General features: G+C 41.2%; 1 protein-coding gene across 1 annotated transcript in view; it reads left to right on the top strand.

Moving 5' to 3' along the window:
- Positions 1–18,097, top strand: part of LOC117316711 (lipid droplet-associated hydrolase-like) — a 32,108-nt gene extending 14,011 nt beyond the window's left edge. The window contains exon 4 of the mRNA XM_033871463.1: positions 14,748–18,097. Within this exon, the coding sequence (XP_033727354.1) occupies positions 14,748–15,442 (695 nt within the window). The 3' untranslated portion in view covers positions 15,443–18,097. The remainder of the gene's footprint in view (positions 1–14,747) is intronic.
- The last annotated feature ends 528 nt before the right edge of the window (positions 18,098–18,625 follow it).

The following is an 18,625-nucleotide window of genomic DNA, read 5'->3' as shown; positions in this document are numbered from 1 at the left end:
GTCCGAGCTAGTCATGTAAAAGTAGAGGGTATAAGGTCACCTTACTAGTCCGAGTTAGTCATGTAAAAGTGGAGGGTATAAGGTCACCTTACTAGTCCGAGCTAGTCATGTAAAAGTGGAGGGTATAAGGTCACCTAACTAGTCCGAGCTAGTCATGTAAAAGTGGAGGGTATAAGGTCACCTTACTAGTCCGAGCTAGTCATGTAAAAGTGGAGGGTATAAGGTCACCTTACTAGTCCGAGGTAGTGATGTAAAGGTGGAGAGTATAAGGTCACCTTACTAGTCCGAGCTAGTCATGTAAAAGTGGAGGGTATAAGGTCACCTTACTAGTCCGAGCTAGTGATGTAAAAGTGGAGGGTATAAGGTCACCTTACTAGTCCGAGCTAGTCATGTAAAAGTGGAGGGTATAAGGTCACCTTACTAGTCCGAGCTAGTCATGTAAAGTGGAGGGTATAAGGTCACCTTACTAGTCCGAGCTAGTCATGTAAAAGTGGAGGGTATAAGGTCACCTTACTAGTCCGAGCTAGTCATGTAAAAGTGGAGGGTATAAGGTCACCTTACTAGTCCGAGCTAGTCATGTAAAAGTGGAGGGTATAAGGTCACCTTACTAGTCCGAGCTAGTCATGTAAAGTGGAGGGTATAAGGTCACCTTACTAGTCCGAGCTAGTCATGTAAAAGTGGAGAGTATAAGGTCACCTTACTAGTCCGAGCTAGTCATGTAAAGTGGAGAGTATAAGGTCACCTTACTAGTCCGAGCTAGTCATGTAAAAGTGGAGAGTATAAGGTCACCTTACTAGTCCGAGCTAGTCATGTAAAAGTGGAGGGTATAAGGTCACCTTACTAGTCCGAGCTAGTCATGTAAAAGTGGAGGGTATAAGGTCACCTTACTAGTCCGAGCTAGTGGTGTAAAAGTGGAGGGTATAAGGTCACCTTACTAGTCCGAGCTAGTCATGTAAAGGTGGAGAGTATAAGGTCACCTTACTAGTCCGAGCTAGTCATGTAAAAGTGGAGAGTATAAGGTCACCTTACTAGTCCGAGCTAGTCATGTAAAGGTGGAGAGTATAAGGTCACCTTACTAGTCCGAGCTAGTGATGTAAAAGTGGAGAGTATAAGGTCACCTTACTAGTCCGAGCTAGTCATGTAAAAGTGGAGGGTATAAGGTCACCTTACTAGTCCGAGCTAGTGATGTAAAAGTGGAGAGTATAAGGTCACCTTACTAGTCCGAGCTAGTCATGTAAAGGTGGAGGGTATAAGGTCACCTTACTAGTCCGAGCTAGTCATGTAAAAGTGGAGAGTATAAGGTCACCTTACTAGTCCGAGCTAGTCATGTAAAGGTGGAGGGTATAAGGTCACCTTACTAGTCCGAGCTAGTCATGTAAAAGTGGAGAGTATAAGGTCACCTTACTAGTCCGAGCTAGTCATGTAAAAGTGGAGGGTATAAGGTCACCTTACTAGTCAGAGCTAGTGCATGTAAAAGTGGAGAGTATAAGGTCACCTTACTAGTCCGAGCTAGTGCATGTAAAAGTGGAGGGTATAAGGTCACCTTACTAGTCCGAGCTAGTCATGTAAAAGTGGAGGGTATAAGGTCACCTTACTAGTCCGAGCTAGTCATGTAAAGTGGAGGGTATAAGGTCACCTTACTAGTCCGAGCTAGTCATGTAAAAGTGAGAGGGTATAAGGTCACCTTACTAGTCCGAGCTAGTGCATGTAAAAGTGGAGAGTATAAGGTCACCTTACTAGTCCGAGCTAGTCATGTAAAAGTGGAGAGGTATAAGGTCACCTTACTAGTCCGAGCTAGTCATGTAAAAGTGGAGGGTATAAGGTCACCTTACTAGTCCGAGCTAGTCATGTAAAAGTGGAGGGTATAAGGTCACCTACTAGTCCGAGCTAGTCATGTAAAAGTGGAGAGTATAAGGTCACCTTACTAGTCCGAGCTAGTCATGTAAAAGTGGAGAGTATAAGGTCACCTAACTAGTCCGAGCTAGTCATGTAAAGGTGGAGGGTATAAGGTCACCTTACTAGTCCGAGCTAGTCATGTAAAAGTGGAGAGTATAAGGTCACCTAACTAGTCCGAGCTAGTCATGTAAAAGTGGAGGGTATAAGGTCACCTTACTAGTCCGAGCTAGTCATGTAAAAGTAGAGGGTATAAGGTCACCTTACTAGTCCCAGCTAGTCATGTAAAAGTGGAGAGTATAAGGTCACCTTACTAGTCCGAGCTAGTCATGTAAAAGTGGAGGGTATAAGGTCACCTTACTAGTCCGAGCTAGTCATGTAAAAGTAGAGGGTATAAGGTCACCTTACTAGTCCGAGCTAGTCATGTAAAAGTAGAGGGTATAAGGTCACCTTACTAGTCCGAGCTAGTCATGTAAAAGTAGAGGGTATAAGGTCACCTTACTAGTCCGAGCTAGTCATGTAAAAGTAGAGGGTATAAGGTCACCTTACTAGTCCGAGCTAGTCATGTAAAAGTAGAGGGTATAAGGTCACCTTACTAGTCCGAGCTAGTCATGTAAAAGTAGAGGGTATAAGGTCACCTTACTAGTCCGAGCTAGTCATGTAAAAGTGGAGGGTATAAGGTCACCTTACTAGTCCGAGCTAGTCATGTAAAAGTGGAGGGTATAAGGTCACCTTACTAGTCCGAGCTAGTCATGTAAAAGTGGAGAGTATAAGGTCACCTTACTAGTCCGAGCTAGTCATGTAAAGGTGGAGGGTATAAGGTCACCTTACTAGTCCGAGCTAGTCATGTAAAAGTGGAGGGTATAAGGTCACCTTACTAGTCCGAGCTAGTCATGTAAAAGTGGAGGGTATAAGGTCACCTTACTAGTCCGAGCTAGTCATGTAAAAGTGGAGGGTATAAGGTCACCTTACTAGTCCGAGCTAGTCATGTAAAAGTGGAGGGTATAAGGTCACCTTACTAGTCCGAGCTAGTCATGTAAAAGTGGAGGGTATAAGGTCACCTTACTAGTCCGAGCTAGTCATGTAAAAGTGGAGGGTATAAGGTCACCTTACTAGTCCGAGCTAGTCATGTAAAAGTGGAGGGTATAAGGTCACCTTACTAGTCCGAGCTAGTCATGTAAAAGGTGGAGGGTATAAGGTCACCTTACTAGTCCGAGCTAGTCATGTAAAAGTGGAGGGTATAAGGTCACCTTACTAGTCCGAGCTAGTCATGTAAAGGTGGAGGGTATAAGGTCACCTTACTAGTCCGAGCTAGTCATGTAAAAGTGGAGGGTATAAGGTCACCTTACTAGTCCGAGCTAGTCATGTAAAGTGGAGGGTATAAGGTCACCTTACTAGTCCGAGCTAGTCATGTAAAGGTGGAGGGTATAAGGTCACCTTACTAGTCCGAGCTAGTCATGTAAAAGTGGAGGGTATAAGGTCACCTTACTAGTCCGAGCTAGTCATGTAAAGTGGAGAGTATAAGGTCACCTTACTAGTCCGAGCTAGTCATGTAAAAGTGGAGGGTATAAGGTCACCTTACTAGTCCGAGCTAGTCATGTAAAAGTGGAGAGTATAAGGTCACCTTACTAGTCCGAGCTAGTCATGTAAAAGTGGAGGGTATAAGGTCACCTTACTAGTTCCGAGCTAGTGCATGTAAAGTGGAGAGTATAAGGTCACCTTACTAGTCCGAGCTAGTCATGTAAAAGTGGAGGGTATAAGGTCACCTTACTAGTCCGAGCTAGTCATGTAAAGTGGAGAGTATAAGGTCACCTTACTAGTCCGAGCTAGTCATGTAAAAGTGGAGGGTATAAGGTCACCTTACTAGTCCGAGCTAGTGGATGTAAAAGTGGAGGGTATAAGGTCACCTTACTAGTCCGAGGCTAGTGATGTAAAAGTGGAGGGTATAAGGTCACCTTACTAGTCCGAGCTAGTCATGTAAAAGTGGAGGGTATAAGGTCACCTTACTAGTCCGAGCTAGTCATGTAAAGGTGGAGAGTATAAGGTCACCTTACTAGTCCGAGCTAGTCATGTAAAAGTGGAGAGTATAAGGTCACCTTACTAGTCCGAGCTAGTCATGTAAAGGTGGAGAGTATAAGGTCACCTTACTAGTTCAGGCTATTGATGTAAAAGTGGAGGGTATAAGGTCACCTTACTAGTCCGAGCTAGTCATGTAAAAGTGGAGGGTATAAGGTCACCTTACTAGTCCGAGCTAGTGATGTAAAAGTGGAGAGTATAAGGTCACCTTACTAGTCCGAGCTAGTCATGTAAAAGTGGAGGGTATAAGGTCACCTTACTAGTCCGAGCTAGTCATGTAAAAGTGGAGAGTATAAGGTCACCTTACTAGTCCGAGCTAGTCATGTAAAAGTGGAGGGTATAAGGTCACCTTACTAGTCCGAGCTAGTCATGTAAAAGTGGAGAGTATAAGGTCACCTTACTAGTCCGAGCTAGTCATGTAAAGGTGGAGGGTATAAGGTCACCTTACTAGTCCGAGCTAGTCATGTAAAGTGGAGAGTATAAGGTCACCTTACTAGTCCGAGCTAGTCATGTAAAAGTGGAGGGTATAAGGTCACCTTACTAGTCCGAGCTAGTCATGTAAAAGTAGAGGGTATAAGGTCACCTTACTAGTTCAGGCTATTGATGTAAAAGTGTAGAGTATAAGGTCACCTTACTAGTCCGAGCTAGTCATGTAAAAGTGGAGGGTATAAGGTCACCTTACTAGTCCGAGCTAGTCATGTAAAAGTGGAGAGTATAAGGTCACCTAACTAGTCCGAGCTAGTCATGTAAAAGTGGAGGGTATAAGGTCACCTTACTAGTCCGAGCTAGTCATGTAAAAGTGGAGAGTATAAGGTCACCTAACTAGTCCGAGCTAGTCATGTAAAGGTGGAGGGTATAAGGTCACCTTACTAGTCCGAGCTAGTCATGTAAAAGTGGAGGGTATAAGGTCACCTTACTAGTCCGAGCTAGTCATGTAAAAGTGGAGAGTATAAGGTCACCTTACTAGTCCGAGCTAGTCATGTAAAGGTGGAGAGTATAAGGTCACCTTACTAGTCCGAGCTAGTCATGTAAAAGTGGAGGGTATAAGGTCACCTTACTAGTCCGAGCTAGTCATGTAAAGGTGGAGGGTATAAGGTCACCTTACTAGTCCGAGCTAGTCATGTAAAAGTGGAGGGTATAAGGTCACCTTACTAGTCCGAGCTAGTCATGTAAAAGTGGAGGGTATAAGGTCACCTTACTAGTCCGAGCTAGTCATGTAAAGGTGGAGGGTATAAGGTCACCTTACTAGTCCGAGCTAGTCATGTAAAAGTGGAGAGTATAAGGTCACCTTACTAGTCCGAGCTAGTCATGTAAAAGTGGAGGGATATAAGGTCACCTTACTAGTCCGAGCTAGTCATGTAAAAGTGGAGGGTATAAGGTCACCTTACTAGTCCGAGCTAGTCATGTAAAAGTGGAGGGTATAAGGTCACCTTACTAGTCCGAGCTAGTCATGTAAAAGTGGAGAGTATAAGGTCACCTTACTAGTCCGAGCTAGTCATGTAAAAGTGGAGGGTATAAGGTCACCTTACTAGTCCGAGCTAGTCATGTAAAAGTGGAGAGTATAAGGTCACCTTACTAGTCCGAGCTAGTCATGTAAAAGTGGAGGGTATAAGGTCACCTTACTAGTCCGAGCTAGTCATGTAAAAGTGGAGAGGTATAAGGTCACCTTACTAGTCCGAGCTAGTGGTGTAAAAGTGGAGGGTATAAGGTCACCTTACTAGTCCGAGCTAGTGATGTAAAAGTGGAGGGTATAAGGTCACCTTACTAGTCCGAGCTAGTCATGTAAAAGTGGAGGGTATAAGGTCACCTTACTAGTCCGAGCTAGTCATGTAAAAGTGGAGAGTATAAGGTCACCTTACTAGTCCGAGCTAGTGATGTAAAGGTGGAGGAGTATAAGGTCACCTTACTAGTCCGAGCTAGTCATGTAAAAGTGGAGGGTATAAGGTCACCTTACTAGTCCGAGCTAGTGATGTAAAGGTGGAGGGTATAAGGTCACCTTACTAGTTCAGGCTAGTGATGTAAAAGTGGAGAGGTATAAGGTCACCTTACTAGTCCGAGCTAGTCATGTAAAGGTGGAGGGTATAAGGTCACCTTACTAGTCCGAGCTAGTCATGTAAAGTGGAGAGTATAAGGTCACCTTACTAGTCCGAGCTAGTCATGTAAAGGTGGAGGGTATAAGGTCACCTTACTAGTCCGAGCTAGTCATGTAAAAGTGGAGAGTATAAGGTCACCTTACTAGTCCGAGCTAGTCATGTAAAGGTGGAGGGTATAAGGTCACCTTACTAGTCCGAGCTAGTCATGTAAAAGTGGAGAGTATAAGGTCACCTTACTAGTCCGAGCTAGTCATGTAAAGTGGAGGGTATAAGGTCACCTTACTAGTCCGAGCTAGTCATGTAAAAGTGGAGGGTATAAGGTCACCTTACTAGTCCGAGCTAGTCATGTAAAAGTGGAGGGTATAAGGTCACCTTACTAGTCCGAGCTAGTCATGTAAAAGTGGAGGGTATAAGGTCACCTTACTAGTCCGAGCTAGTCATGTAAAAGTGGAGGGTATAAGGTCACCTTACTAGTCCGAGCTAGTCATGTAAAAGTGGAGGGTATAAGGTCACCTTACTAGTCCGAGCTAGTCATGTAAAAGTGGAGGTATAAGGTCACCTTACTAGTCCGAGCTAGTCATGTAAAAGTGGAGGGTATAAGGTCACCTTACTAGTCCGAGCTAGTCATGTAAAAGTGGAGGGTATAAGGTCACCTTACTAGTCCGAGCTAGTCATGTAAAAGTGGAGGGTATAAGGTCACCTTACTAGTCCGAGCTAGTGATGTAAAAGTGGAGGGTATAAGGTCACCTTACTAGTCCGAGCTAGTCATGTAAAAGTGGAGGGTATAAGGTCACCTTACTAGTCCGAGCTAGTCATGTAAAAGTGGAGGGGTATAAGGTCACCTTACTAGTCCGAGCTAGTCATGTAAAGGTGGAGGGTATAAGGTCACCTTACTAGTCCGAGCTAGTCATGTAAAAGTGGAGGGTATAAGGTCACCTTACTAGTCCGAGCTAGTCATGTAAAAGTGGAGGGTATAAGGTCACCTTACTAGTCCGAGCTAGTCATGTAAAAGTGGAGGGTATAAGGTCACCTTACTAGTCCGAGCTAGTCATGTAAAAGTGGAGGGTATAAGGTCACCTTACTAGTCCGAGCTAGTCATGTAAAAGTGGAGGGTATAAGGTCACCTTACTAGTCCGAGCTAGTCATGTAAAAGTGGAGAGTATAAGGTCACCTTACTAGTCCGAGCTAGTCATGTAAAAGTAGGAGGGTATAAGGTCACCTTACTAGTCCGAGCTAGTCATGTAAAGTGGAGGGTATAAGGTCACCTTACTAGTCCGAGCTAGTCATGTAAAAGTGGAGAGGGTATAAGGTCACCTTACTAGTCCGAGCTAGTCATGTAAAAGTGGAGGGTATAAGGTCACCTTACTAGTCCGAGCTAGTCATGTAAAGGTGGCGTGTTAAGGTACTGATAGCCGAGCTAATATGTAAAAGTGGAGGTATAGGTCACCTTACTAGTTCGAGTGTCAGTTAGTCAAAGTGGAGATATAACGGTCCACCTTATAGTCGAGCTATCTGTAAAAGTTAGATATAAGTCACCTACCAGTCGGTAGTATGTAAAGGTGGACAGTATAAGGTCACTCTACTAGTCCGAGCTAGCTAAAAGAGGTAAAGGTACTACTATCAGCTAGTCTTAAAAGTGAGGTATAAGGTCACTTACTAGTCCGAGGTAGCATGTAAAGTTAGGTTATAAGGTCCCCTTACAGTCGCTATTCTGTAAAAGTGTATGAGTATAAAGTCACCTACTAGTCCGAGCTATCATGTAAAGTTTGAGTGTATAAGTCACCTTATAGTGTAGGTGTATCTAAAGTGGAGGATAAGTCACTATGTCCGAGCTATGGTGAAAGCTGGAGGTTTTTATAGTCCACTAGTTTAAGTGGGGATAGTCACTTACTACCGGCTACAGGAGGCTGGAGGCATGTCCTATAGCCAGAATGAAAATGGAGAGTCCTAGGTCCACCTTAGTCGAACTAGTATGTAAGTGCGAGGAGTTATAGTCACTTACATTCAGGGTTTGATTAAGTCAGTGGTATTCTAAGTTACTTTCACTCATTGTAAGTGAGTATAATCCTTACAGTTGGTATTGAGAAACAGTTTGATTCCATAGGCTCACCTTACTATGAACCAGTTGTACCTGAAGGTGGAGGGTATAAGGTCAATTATTTATCACAGCACGTCATGTAAAATGATTGATATAGGTCCACTTCATGGTGCTTAATGAGTATAAGTCCTTATAGTGAGCTAGTCTGAAAATAGAAAAGTCACCTTGTCCGAGCTAGTTTTGTGTCTAAGTCCTTCTGTCCACGATAGATACAATGGGCAGCTATCAACCGAAGCAACTTCACTAGTCCACTCAGTCATTAAAATGCTGGGGTTAAGGGCCCTACTAGTCTTCCGAGCTAGTCATGTAAAAGTGGAGGGTATAAGGTCACCTTACTAGTTCAGGCTATTGATGTAAAAGTGTAGAGTATAAGGTCACCTTACTAGTCCGAGCTAGTCATGTAAAAGTGGAGGGTATAAGGTCACCTTACTAGTCCGAGCTAGTCATGTAAAAGTGGAGGGTATAAGGTCACCTTACTAGTCCGAGCTAGTCATGTAAAAGGTGGAGAGTATAAGGTCACCCTTACTAGTCCGAGCTAGTCATGTAAAAGTGGAGGGTATAAGGTCACCTTACTAGTCCGAGCTAGTCATGTAAAGGTGGAGGTATAAGGTCACCTTACTAGTCCGAGCTAGTCATGTAAAAGTGGAGGGTATAAGGTCACCTTACTAGTCCGAGCTAGTCATGTAAAAGTGGAGGATATAAGGTCACCTTACTAGTCCGAGCTAGTCATGTAAAAGTGGAGGAGTATAAGGTCACCTTACTAGTCCGAGCTAGTCATGTAAAAGTGGAGGGTATAAGGTCACCTTACTAGTCCGAGCTAGTCATGTAAAAGTGGAGGGTATAAGGTCACCTTACTAGTCCGAGCTAGTCATGTAAAAGGTGGAGGTATAAGGTCACCTTACTAGTCCGAGCTAGTCATGTAAAAGTGGAGGGTATAAGGTCACCTTACTAGTCCGAGCTAGTCATGTAAAAGTGGAGGGTATAAGGTCACCTTACTAGTCCGAGCTAGTCATGTAAAAGTGGAGGGTATAAGGTCACCTTACTAGTCCGAGCTAGTCATGTAAAAGTGGAGGGTATAAGGTCACCTTACTAGTCCGAGCTAGTCATGTAAAAGTGGAGGGTATAAGGTCACCTTACTAGTCCGAGCTAGTCATGTAAAAGTGGAGGGTATAAGGTCACCTTACTAGTCCGAGCTAGTCATGTAAAAGTGGAGGGTATAAGGTCACCTTACTAGTCCGAGCTAGTCATGTAAAGGTGGAGGGTATAAGGTCACCTTACTAGTCCCGAGCTAGTCATGTAAAAGTGGAGGATATAAGGTCACCTTACTAGTCCACGAGCTAGTCATGTAAAGTGGAGGATATAAGGTCACCTTACTAGTCCGAGCTAGTCATGTAAAAGGTGGAGGGTATAAGGTCACCTTACTAGTCGAGCTAGTCATGTAAAAGTGAGAGGTATAAGGTCACCTTACTAGTCCGAGCGTAGTCATGTAAAGTGGAGGGTATAAGGTCACCTTACTAGTCCGAGCTAGTCATGTAAAAGTGGAGGGTATAAGGTCACCTTACTAGTCCGAGCTAGTCATGTAAAAGTGGAGGGTATAAGGTCACCTTACTAGTCCGAGCTAGTCATGTAAAGGTGGAGAGTATAAGGTCACCTTACTAGTCCGAGCTAGTCATGTAAAGGTGGAGGGTATAAGTTCACCTTACTAGTCCGAGCTAGTCATGTAAAAGGTGGAGGGTATAAGGTCACCTTACTAGTCCGAGCTAGTCATGTAAAAGTGGAGGGATATAAGGTCACCTTACTAGTCCGAGCTAGTGATGTAAAAGTGGAGGGTATAAGGTCACCTTACTAGTCCGAGCTAGTCATGTAAAAGTGGAGAGTATAAGGTCACCTTACTAGTCCGAGCTAGTCATGTAAAGGTGGAGGGTATAAGGTCACCTTACTAGTCCGAGCTAGTGATGTAAAAGTGGAGGGTATAAGGTCACCTTACTAGTCCGAGCTAGTCATGTAAAGTGTGAGGGTATAAGGTCACCTTACTAGTCCGAGCTAGTCATGTAAAGTGGAGGGTATAAGGTCACCTTACTAGTCCGAGCTAGTGATGTAAAGGTGGAGAGTATAAGGTCACCTTACTAGTCCGAGCTAGTCATGTAAAGGGGGAGATTATAAGGTCACCTTACTAGTCCGAGCTAGTCATGTAAAAGTGGAGGGTATAAGGTCACCTTACTAGTCCGAGCTAGTCATGTAAAAGTGGAGAGTATAAGGTCACCTTACTAGTCCGAGCTAGTCATGTACAAGTGGAGGTATAAGGTCACCTTATCTAGCCGTAGCTATTCATGTAAAAGTGGGTGTATAAGGTCAACCTACTAGTCGACAGTCATGTAAAAGTAGAGGGTATAATGTCACCTTACTAGTCCGAGCTAGTCATTTAAAAGTGGAGGGTATAAGGTCACCTTACTAGTCCGAGCTAGTTATGTAAAGGTGGAGGTATAGGTCACCTTACTAGTCCCGAGACTAGTCATGTAAAAGTGGAGGGTATAAGGTCACCTTACTAGTCCGAGCTAGTCATGTAAAGGTAGAGGGTATAAGGTCACCTTACTAGTCCGGCTAGTCATGTAAAGTGGAGAGGTATAAGGTCACCGTACTAGTCCGAGCTAGTCATGTAAAGTGAGGGTATAAGGTCACTTACTAGTCCGAGCTAGTCATGTAAAGTGGAGGGTATAAGGTCACCTTACTAGTCCGAGCTAGTCATGTAAAGGTGGAGGGTATAAGGTCACCTTACTAGTCCGAGCTAGTCATGTAAAAGTGGAGAGTATAAGGTCACCTTACTAGTCCGAGCTAGTCATGTAAAGGTGGAGGGTATAAGGTCACCTTACTAGTCCGAGCTAGTCGATGTAAAAGTAGGAGGGTATAAGGTCACCTTACTAGTCCGAGCTAGTCATGTAAAGGTGGAGGGTATAAGGTCACCTTACTAGTCCGAGCTAGTGATGTAAAGGTGGAGGGTATAAGGTCACCTTACTAGTCCGAGCTAGTGATGTAAAAGTGGAGGGTATAAGGTCACCTTACTAGTCCGAGCTAGTCATGTAAAAGGTGGAGGGTATAAGGTCACCTTACTAGTCCGAGCTAGTCATGTAAAAGTGGAGGGTATAAGGTCACCTTACTAGTCCGGGCTAGTGATGTAAAAGTGGAGGGTATAAGGTCACCTTACTAGTCCGAGCTAGTGATGTAAAAGTGGAGAGTATAAGGTCACCTTACTAGTCCGAGCTAGTGATGTAAAGTGTAGGGTATAAGGTCACCTTACTAGTCCGAGCTAGTGGATGTAAAAGTGGAGGGTATAAGGTCACCTTACTAGTCCGAGCTAGTCATGTAAAGGTGGAGGGTATAAGGTCACCTTACTAGTCCGAGCTAGTCATGTAAAAGTGGAGGGTATAAGGTCACCTTACTAGTCCGAGCTAGTGATGTAAAGGTGGAGGGTATAAGGTCACCTTACTAGTCCGAGCTAGTCATGTAAAAGTGGAGAGTATAAGGTCACCTTACTAGTCCGAGCTAGTGATGTAAAAGTGGAGGGTATAAGGTCACCTTACTAGTCCGAGCTAGTCATGTAAAAGTGGAGGGTATAAGGTCACCTTACTAGTCCGAGCTAGTCATGTAAAAGTGGAGGGTATAAGGTCACCTTACTAGTCCGAGCTAGTGATGTAAAGGTGGAGGGTATAAGGTCACCTTACTAGTCCGAGCTAGTCATGTAAAAGTGGAGGGTATAAGGTCACCTTACTAGTCCGAGCTAGTCATGTAAAGGTGGAGGGTATAAGGTCACCTTACTAGTCCGAGCTAGTCATGTAAAAGTGGAGAGTATAAGGTCACCTTACTAGTCCGAGCTAGTCATGTAAAAGTGGAGGGTATAAGGTCACCTTACTAGTCCGAGCTAGTCATGTAAAAGTGGACGGGTATAAGGTCACCTTACTAGTCCGAGCTAGTGATGTAAAGGTGGAGGGTATAAGGTCACCTTACTAGTCCGAGCTAGTCATGTAAAAGTGGAGGGTATAAGGTCACCTTACTAGTCCGAGCTAGTGATGTAAAGGTGGAGAGTATAAGGTCACCTTACTAGTCCGAGCTAGTCATGTAAAGGTGGAGGGTATAAGGTCACCTTACTAGTCCGAGCTAGTGATGTAAAAGTGGAGAGTATAAGGTCACCTTACTAGTCCGAGCTAGTGATGTAAAAGTGGAGGGTATAAGGTCACCTTACTAGTCCGAGCTAGTCATGTAAAAGTGGAGGGTATAAAGTCACCTTACTAGTCCGAGCTAGTGATGTAAAGGTGGAGAGTATAAGGTCACCTTACTAGTCCGAGCTAGTCATGTAAAGGTGGAGGGTATAAGGTCACCTTACTAGTCCGAGCTAGTGATGTAAAGGTGGAGAGTATAAGGTCACCTTACTAGTCCGAGCTAGTGATGTAAAAGTGGAGGGTATAAGGTCACCTTACTAGTCCGAGCTAGTGATGTAAAGGTGGAGGGTATAAGGTCACCTTACTAGTCCGAGCTAGTCATGTAAAGGTGGAGGGTATAAGGTCACCTTACTAGTCCGAGGTAGTGATGTAAAGGTGGAGGGTATAAGGTCACCTTACTAGTTCAGGCTATTGATGTAAAAGTGGAGAGTATAAGGTCATCTAACTAGTCCGAGCTAGTGACGTAAAAGTGTAGAGTATAAGGTCACCTTACTAGTCCGAGCTAGTGATGTAAAAGTGGAGGGTATAAGGTCACCTTACTAGTCCGAGCTAGTCATGTAAAAGTAGAGGGTATAAGGTCACCTTACTAGTCCGAGCTAGTCATGTAAAAGTGGGAGGGTATAAGGTCACCTTACTAGTCCGAGCTAGTCATGTAAAAGTGGAGGGTATAAGGTCACCTTACTAGTCCGAGCTAGTCATGTAAAAGTGGAGGGTATAAGGTCACCTTACTAGTCCGAGCTAGTCATGTAAAAGTGGAGGGTATAAGGTCACCTTACTAGTCCGAGCTAGTCATGTAAAAGTGGAGGGTATAAGGTCACCTTACTAGTCCGAGCTAGTCATGTAAAAGTGGAGGGTATAAGGTCACCTTACTAGTCCGAGCTAGTCATGTAAAGTGGAGGGTATAAGGTCACCTTACTAGTCCGAGCTAGTCATGTAAAAGTGGAGGGTATAAGGTCACCTTACTAGTCCGAGCTAGTCATGTAAAAGTGGAGGGTATAAGGTCACCTTACTAGTCCGAGGTAGTGATGTAAAAGTGGAGGGTATAAGGTCACCTTACTAGTCCGAGCTAGTCATGTAAAAGTGGAGGGTATAAGGTCACCTTACTAGTTCGAGCTAGTCATGTAAAAGTGGAGGGTATAAGGTCACCTTACTAGTCCGAGCTAGTCATGTAAAAGTGGAGGGTATAAAGTCACCTTACTAGTCCGAGCTAGTCATGTAAAAGTGGAGGGTATAAGGTCGCCTTACTAGTCCGAGCTAGTCATGTAAAAGTGGAAGGTATAAGATCACCTTACTAGTCCGAGCTAGTCATGTAAAAGTGGAAGGTATAAGGTCACCTTACTAGTCCGAGCTAGTCATGTAAAAGTGGAGGGTATAAGATCACCTTACTAGTCCGAGCTAGTCATGTAAAAGTGGAGGGTATAAGATCACCTTACTAGTCCGAGCTAGTCATGTAAAGGTGGAGGGTATAAGGTCACCTTACTAGTCTGAGCTAGTCATGTAAAAGTGGAGAGTATAAGGTCACCTTACTAGTCCGAGCTAGTGATGTAAAGGGGGAGATTATAAGGTCACCTTACTAGCTCAGGCTAGCAAGATTTTCCATTAAGCGTAGTGGAGGATATCCACTTGGAGAGCCAGAGGTCACTATGGGAAGCCTGGTACAGAAGGCTATTTTTATTTACTCCTTCCTATTACAGTTTTTTGTCCTTGACTATTCCAAGTGAAAGCTAAAGGAGGCTGAGAGGCATCCTTGGAGCCAAAGAACCTGGGTTGTAGTTGTCTTTGGGCTGAAGCAAAGACTCTGTTAAAGATGGAGTAGTGTAAAAGTGGAGAGTATAGGTCAACTTACTAGTTCAGGGTCTGAGTTAGTCAGGTGACATATACTCTCCACTTTTACACTATGCTAAAGAGAAATACCTACCAGTCTGAGTGAGGTGACATATACTCTCTACTTTTACACTAAGCTAAAGAGAAATACCTAGAAGTCTGAGTGAGGTGACTTACATGCTACATTTTTACATTTGGCCCCTTACAGGTATTCTGAATTATGCTCACTTGATAAAAACCACACTTCTAATTTGTTTAATGTTCTGAATGACCTTATTGTGTAGGTGTACCCTAAACTAATAAACTAATTGTCAATATGTGACTAGTTTTTAAAGCACTAGACTTTTGGTATATAGTTGATACCACAGGGCTTGGCATGTTCCTATGAACCAGAATGAAAAATCAAGCCCAGGGTCCACCCCTAGATCACTTTTTATCGACGGGTTGTAAGTTGTACCTGGGGTTATTAATCATTTATTCTAAGTTACTTTGCATACATTGTGTGATATATTTGACAGATTGTTTAGAACATTTATTTGATTTCCATAGGCCACCATCCAAATGAACCATTTACACTGAAGGGACAAATCCAGAACAAAATTGAGTTTATCAACAAGCACGTTCCAGAAGATGTAAGACTGATTTTGATTGGTCACTCAATTGGTTGCTACATGATACTCAAGATGCTTAATGAGCTATCTCCAAGAAAAGTTTCCAGATGTTTTCTTCTTTTCCCAACGATAGAACAGATGGCAGCTTCACCGAACGGCAAGCTTGCCACTCCTCTACTCAAGTGGCTAAGATGGCTTGCGGTTGGAGCCGCTCACAGTCTTTCCATTCTTTCTACTAAAGCTAAGTATCAGCTTGTTTTGTGGCATTTTCGTGCAAAAAAATCACATAAAGAAATTCCTGATTGTATTTATAAAGCAACAATGGAACTATTCACACCTTCCTGTTTAGCAAACGTACTGTTTATGGCTAACGAAGAGATGCAACAAGTCGACACACTGGAGGAGGATCTAGTCCGACAACATGCTGACAAGCTTTGTTTGTACTACGGCCAGTCAGATGCCTGGTGTCCGCGGGAATACTTCTACAATTTACGCGACAAGGCATTTAATTCTGATATCCGTCTGTGTAATCGGGGCTATGAACATGCGTTTGTGATCAAAGCCAGCGATGAAATGGCAGACATTGTATGGGCATGGTTTCAGATGTATTTACAAAACCTCAAGGAGTTGTGACAATTCGACTCTCCACATTGACACTATTACGGAAACAAAAATGGAAGCACATGTCTTTTCTTATTGTCCTATGGCCTGCAATTAACACTGTTTTCGAGATGCCACTAATCTAATAACCAGATGTAAGATAAGTTTGAATATTACAACTTAATTTTATTTTCTATCAAAGAGTCATGGAATATTGATAAGTAGGATGATAATCTATTTATGATTAAACAATTTTTATTTAGAAAACCTTTATAGGACAAAAAAGACAAGAAATATGTATCAATTAATTTGTATTTTGAGTATAGATATATAAAGATTAGATTTCAAAGTCATTCAAGATTGACTCTTTGAGTAAAACATCACTTGGTTTATCATTTCCTTGTTTCAGATTTAAGATAATTATTTGTAGTGAAGCATTACAAAACTTAGAAATCATAAAAGGTGTACTTTTTAAGTTACATCAACCATTCAACGAAATGTTAAGGTGTTGTACTTGAATGATTTACATGTACCATGCAACGAATGAGAAAATTGACATTTAAGCTGATTTTAAGTGGAACATTAAGTGTTTCTTATAATTTTTAATTCATTATTTATACAAAAGTAACAATTTTGATGACATGTGATTATACGGAATATTCATATACAGATTACAAACAATGAAAAATTGAAGAAACACAAAGAAATCAGAACTCAACATTTAACTATTGTAAGTTTTAAGAAGCTCATGATCAGTTCTGATTTCTTTTGGTTTTCACTTGTTGATATATACGATGTACATGATACAAAAGATGTGTTTTTAAGCCTTAAATACAACACATGTTTCTACTTATATACCTGAACATGTTTGGAAGACTTTTCTCATTTTTTAATAGATTTTATTAAGCTTCTAGAGAGAAGGAATCTTGAGCATAGTCTTCCTTGAAATAGAAGGAATAAAACTTTAAAGTGTTGTTTATCTGGTATGTTAACAGAAACAAAGATAGTGTTCTTAAAGAGTTGTTTGTTCATTAATTTAATTTCATTTGCCTGACTTAATTAGATTTCATTTGCCTGTGTTAGAATCAATTGGTCTGTGATAATTAGTTTCCATCTGTCTGTGTTATATCCAATTTGTCGATGTTAATTAGATTTCATTTGTCTGTGTTAATTAGGACTATTTGTCTGTGTTAATTAGATTTCATTTGTCTGTGTTAATTCAGACTATTTGTCTGTGTTAATTAGATTTCATTTGTCTGTTAATTAGGACTATTTGTCTGTTAATTAGGACTATTTGTCTGTTAATTAGGACTATTTGTCTGTGTTAATTAGATTTCATTTGTCTGTGTTAATTAGGACTATTGGTCTGTGTTAATTAGATTTTATTTGTCTGTGTTAATTAGGACTATTTGTCTGTGTTAATTAGATATCATTTGTCTGTGTTAATTAGGACTATTTGTCTGTGTTAATTAGATTTCATTTGTCTTTGTTAATTAGGACTTTATTTGTTTGCGTTAATTATACAAATTTCTATATGGTGGGTGACTTTATTTGAAAAGCAATGATTATATTGTTGGTGATGTAGCACATTTTATGTTTACTTATTGTAAATGTGATACACCATCAGCTGTAACTGTCTCAATACACAAATCAAAATACAAAGTTTTTACTTAAAGTGTATAGCCATTTTGATTGTATCCTCAACCACAGATAGTATACCACATTGAGATTTCTTTTACATGTAGCCACCTTTTACACTCTTATGAAATTTCAGCCCACCATCATCTGAGAGTTGAATTTTCAAATTATTTCTAATCTGGTCTGTGTATCAGTCCACCATTCCATTTGTCTTATAAAACCATTTCCATTATCAATGTTTCTGAAAATTACCGACAGAATCTTCATGAAACTTTGAAAAAATTCAGTGTTAGTCCTTATTATGCCTGCCACACTTTGTTCTGATAATGATTAATGAGAAATCAAAATGGCAGATCAGATTTCTGATTTTGATTGGTCAATTTGTCTAGTTCTTTTTTTGTTCCTTCTGAAATTTCACCTGTATGTGTTGTCACTAGACAAAACAAACATACTCACAATGTTGTCACAAGACAAAACAAACATACTTACAATGTTGTCACTAGACAAAACAAACATATTTACAATGTTGTCACAGGACAAAACAAACATACTTACAATGTTGTCACTAGACAAAATAAACATACTCACAATGTTGTCACTAGACAAAATAAACATACTTACAATGTTGTCACTAGACAAAATAAACATACTTACAATTTTGTCACAAGACAAAACAAACATACTTACAATGTTGTCACTAGACAAAACAAACATACTTACAATGTTGTCACAAGACAAAAAAAACATACTCACAATGTTGTCACTAGACAAAACAAACATACTCACAATGTTGTCACTAGACAAAATAAACATACTTACAATGTTGTCACAAGACAAAACAAACATACTTACAATGTTGTCACTAGACAAAACAACGTACTTACAATGTTGTCACAAGACAAAACAAACACACTTACAATGTTGTCACTAGAAAAACAAACATACTCACAATGTTGTCACTAGACAAAACAAACATACTTACAATGTTGTCACAAGACAAAACAAACATACTTACAATGTTGTCACTAGACAAAACAAACATACTTATAATGTTGTCACTAGACAAAACAAACATATTTACAATGTTGTCACAAGACAAAACAAACATACTTACAATGTTGTCACAAGACAAAACAAACATAATTACAATGTTATCACAAGACAAAACAAACATACTTCCAATGTTGTCAATAGACAAAATAAACATACTTCCAATGTTGTCACTAGAAAGAACAAACATACTTACTATGTTGTCACTAGACAAAACAAACATACTTCCAATGTTGTCACAAGACAAAACAAACATACTTACAATGTTGTCACAAGACAAAACAAACATACTTACAATGTTGTCACTAGACAAAACAACCATACTTACAATGTTGTCACAAGACAAAACAAACATACTTACAATGTTGTCACAAGACAAAACAAACACACTTACAATGTTGTCACAAGACAAAACAAACATACTTAAAATGTTGTCACTAGACAAAACAAACATACTTACAATGTTGTCACTAGACAAAATAAACATGCTTACAATGTTGTCACAAGACAAAACAAAGATACTTAAAA

Source organism: Pecten maximus, chromosome 18 (assembly GCF_902652985.1).
Source record: "Pecten maximus chromosome 18, xPecMax1.1, whole genome shotgun sequence".
NCBI classification, from domain to species: domain Eukaryota; kingdom Metazoa; phylum Mollusca; class Bivalvia; order Pectinida; family Pectinidae; genus Pecten; species Pecten maximus.
The sequence above is the reverse complement of the archived record's forward strand: the minus strand, read 5'-3'. Positions and strand labels throughout refer to the sequence as shown.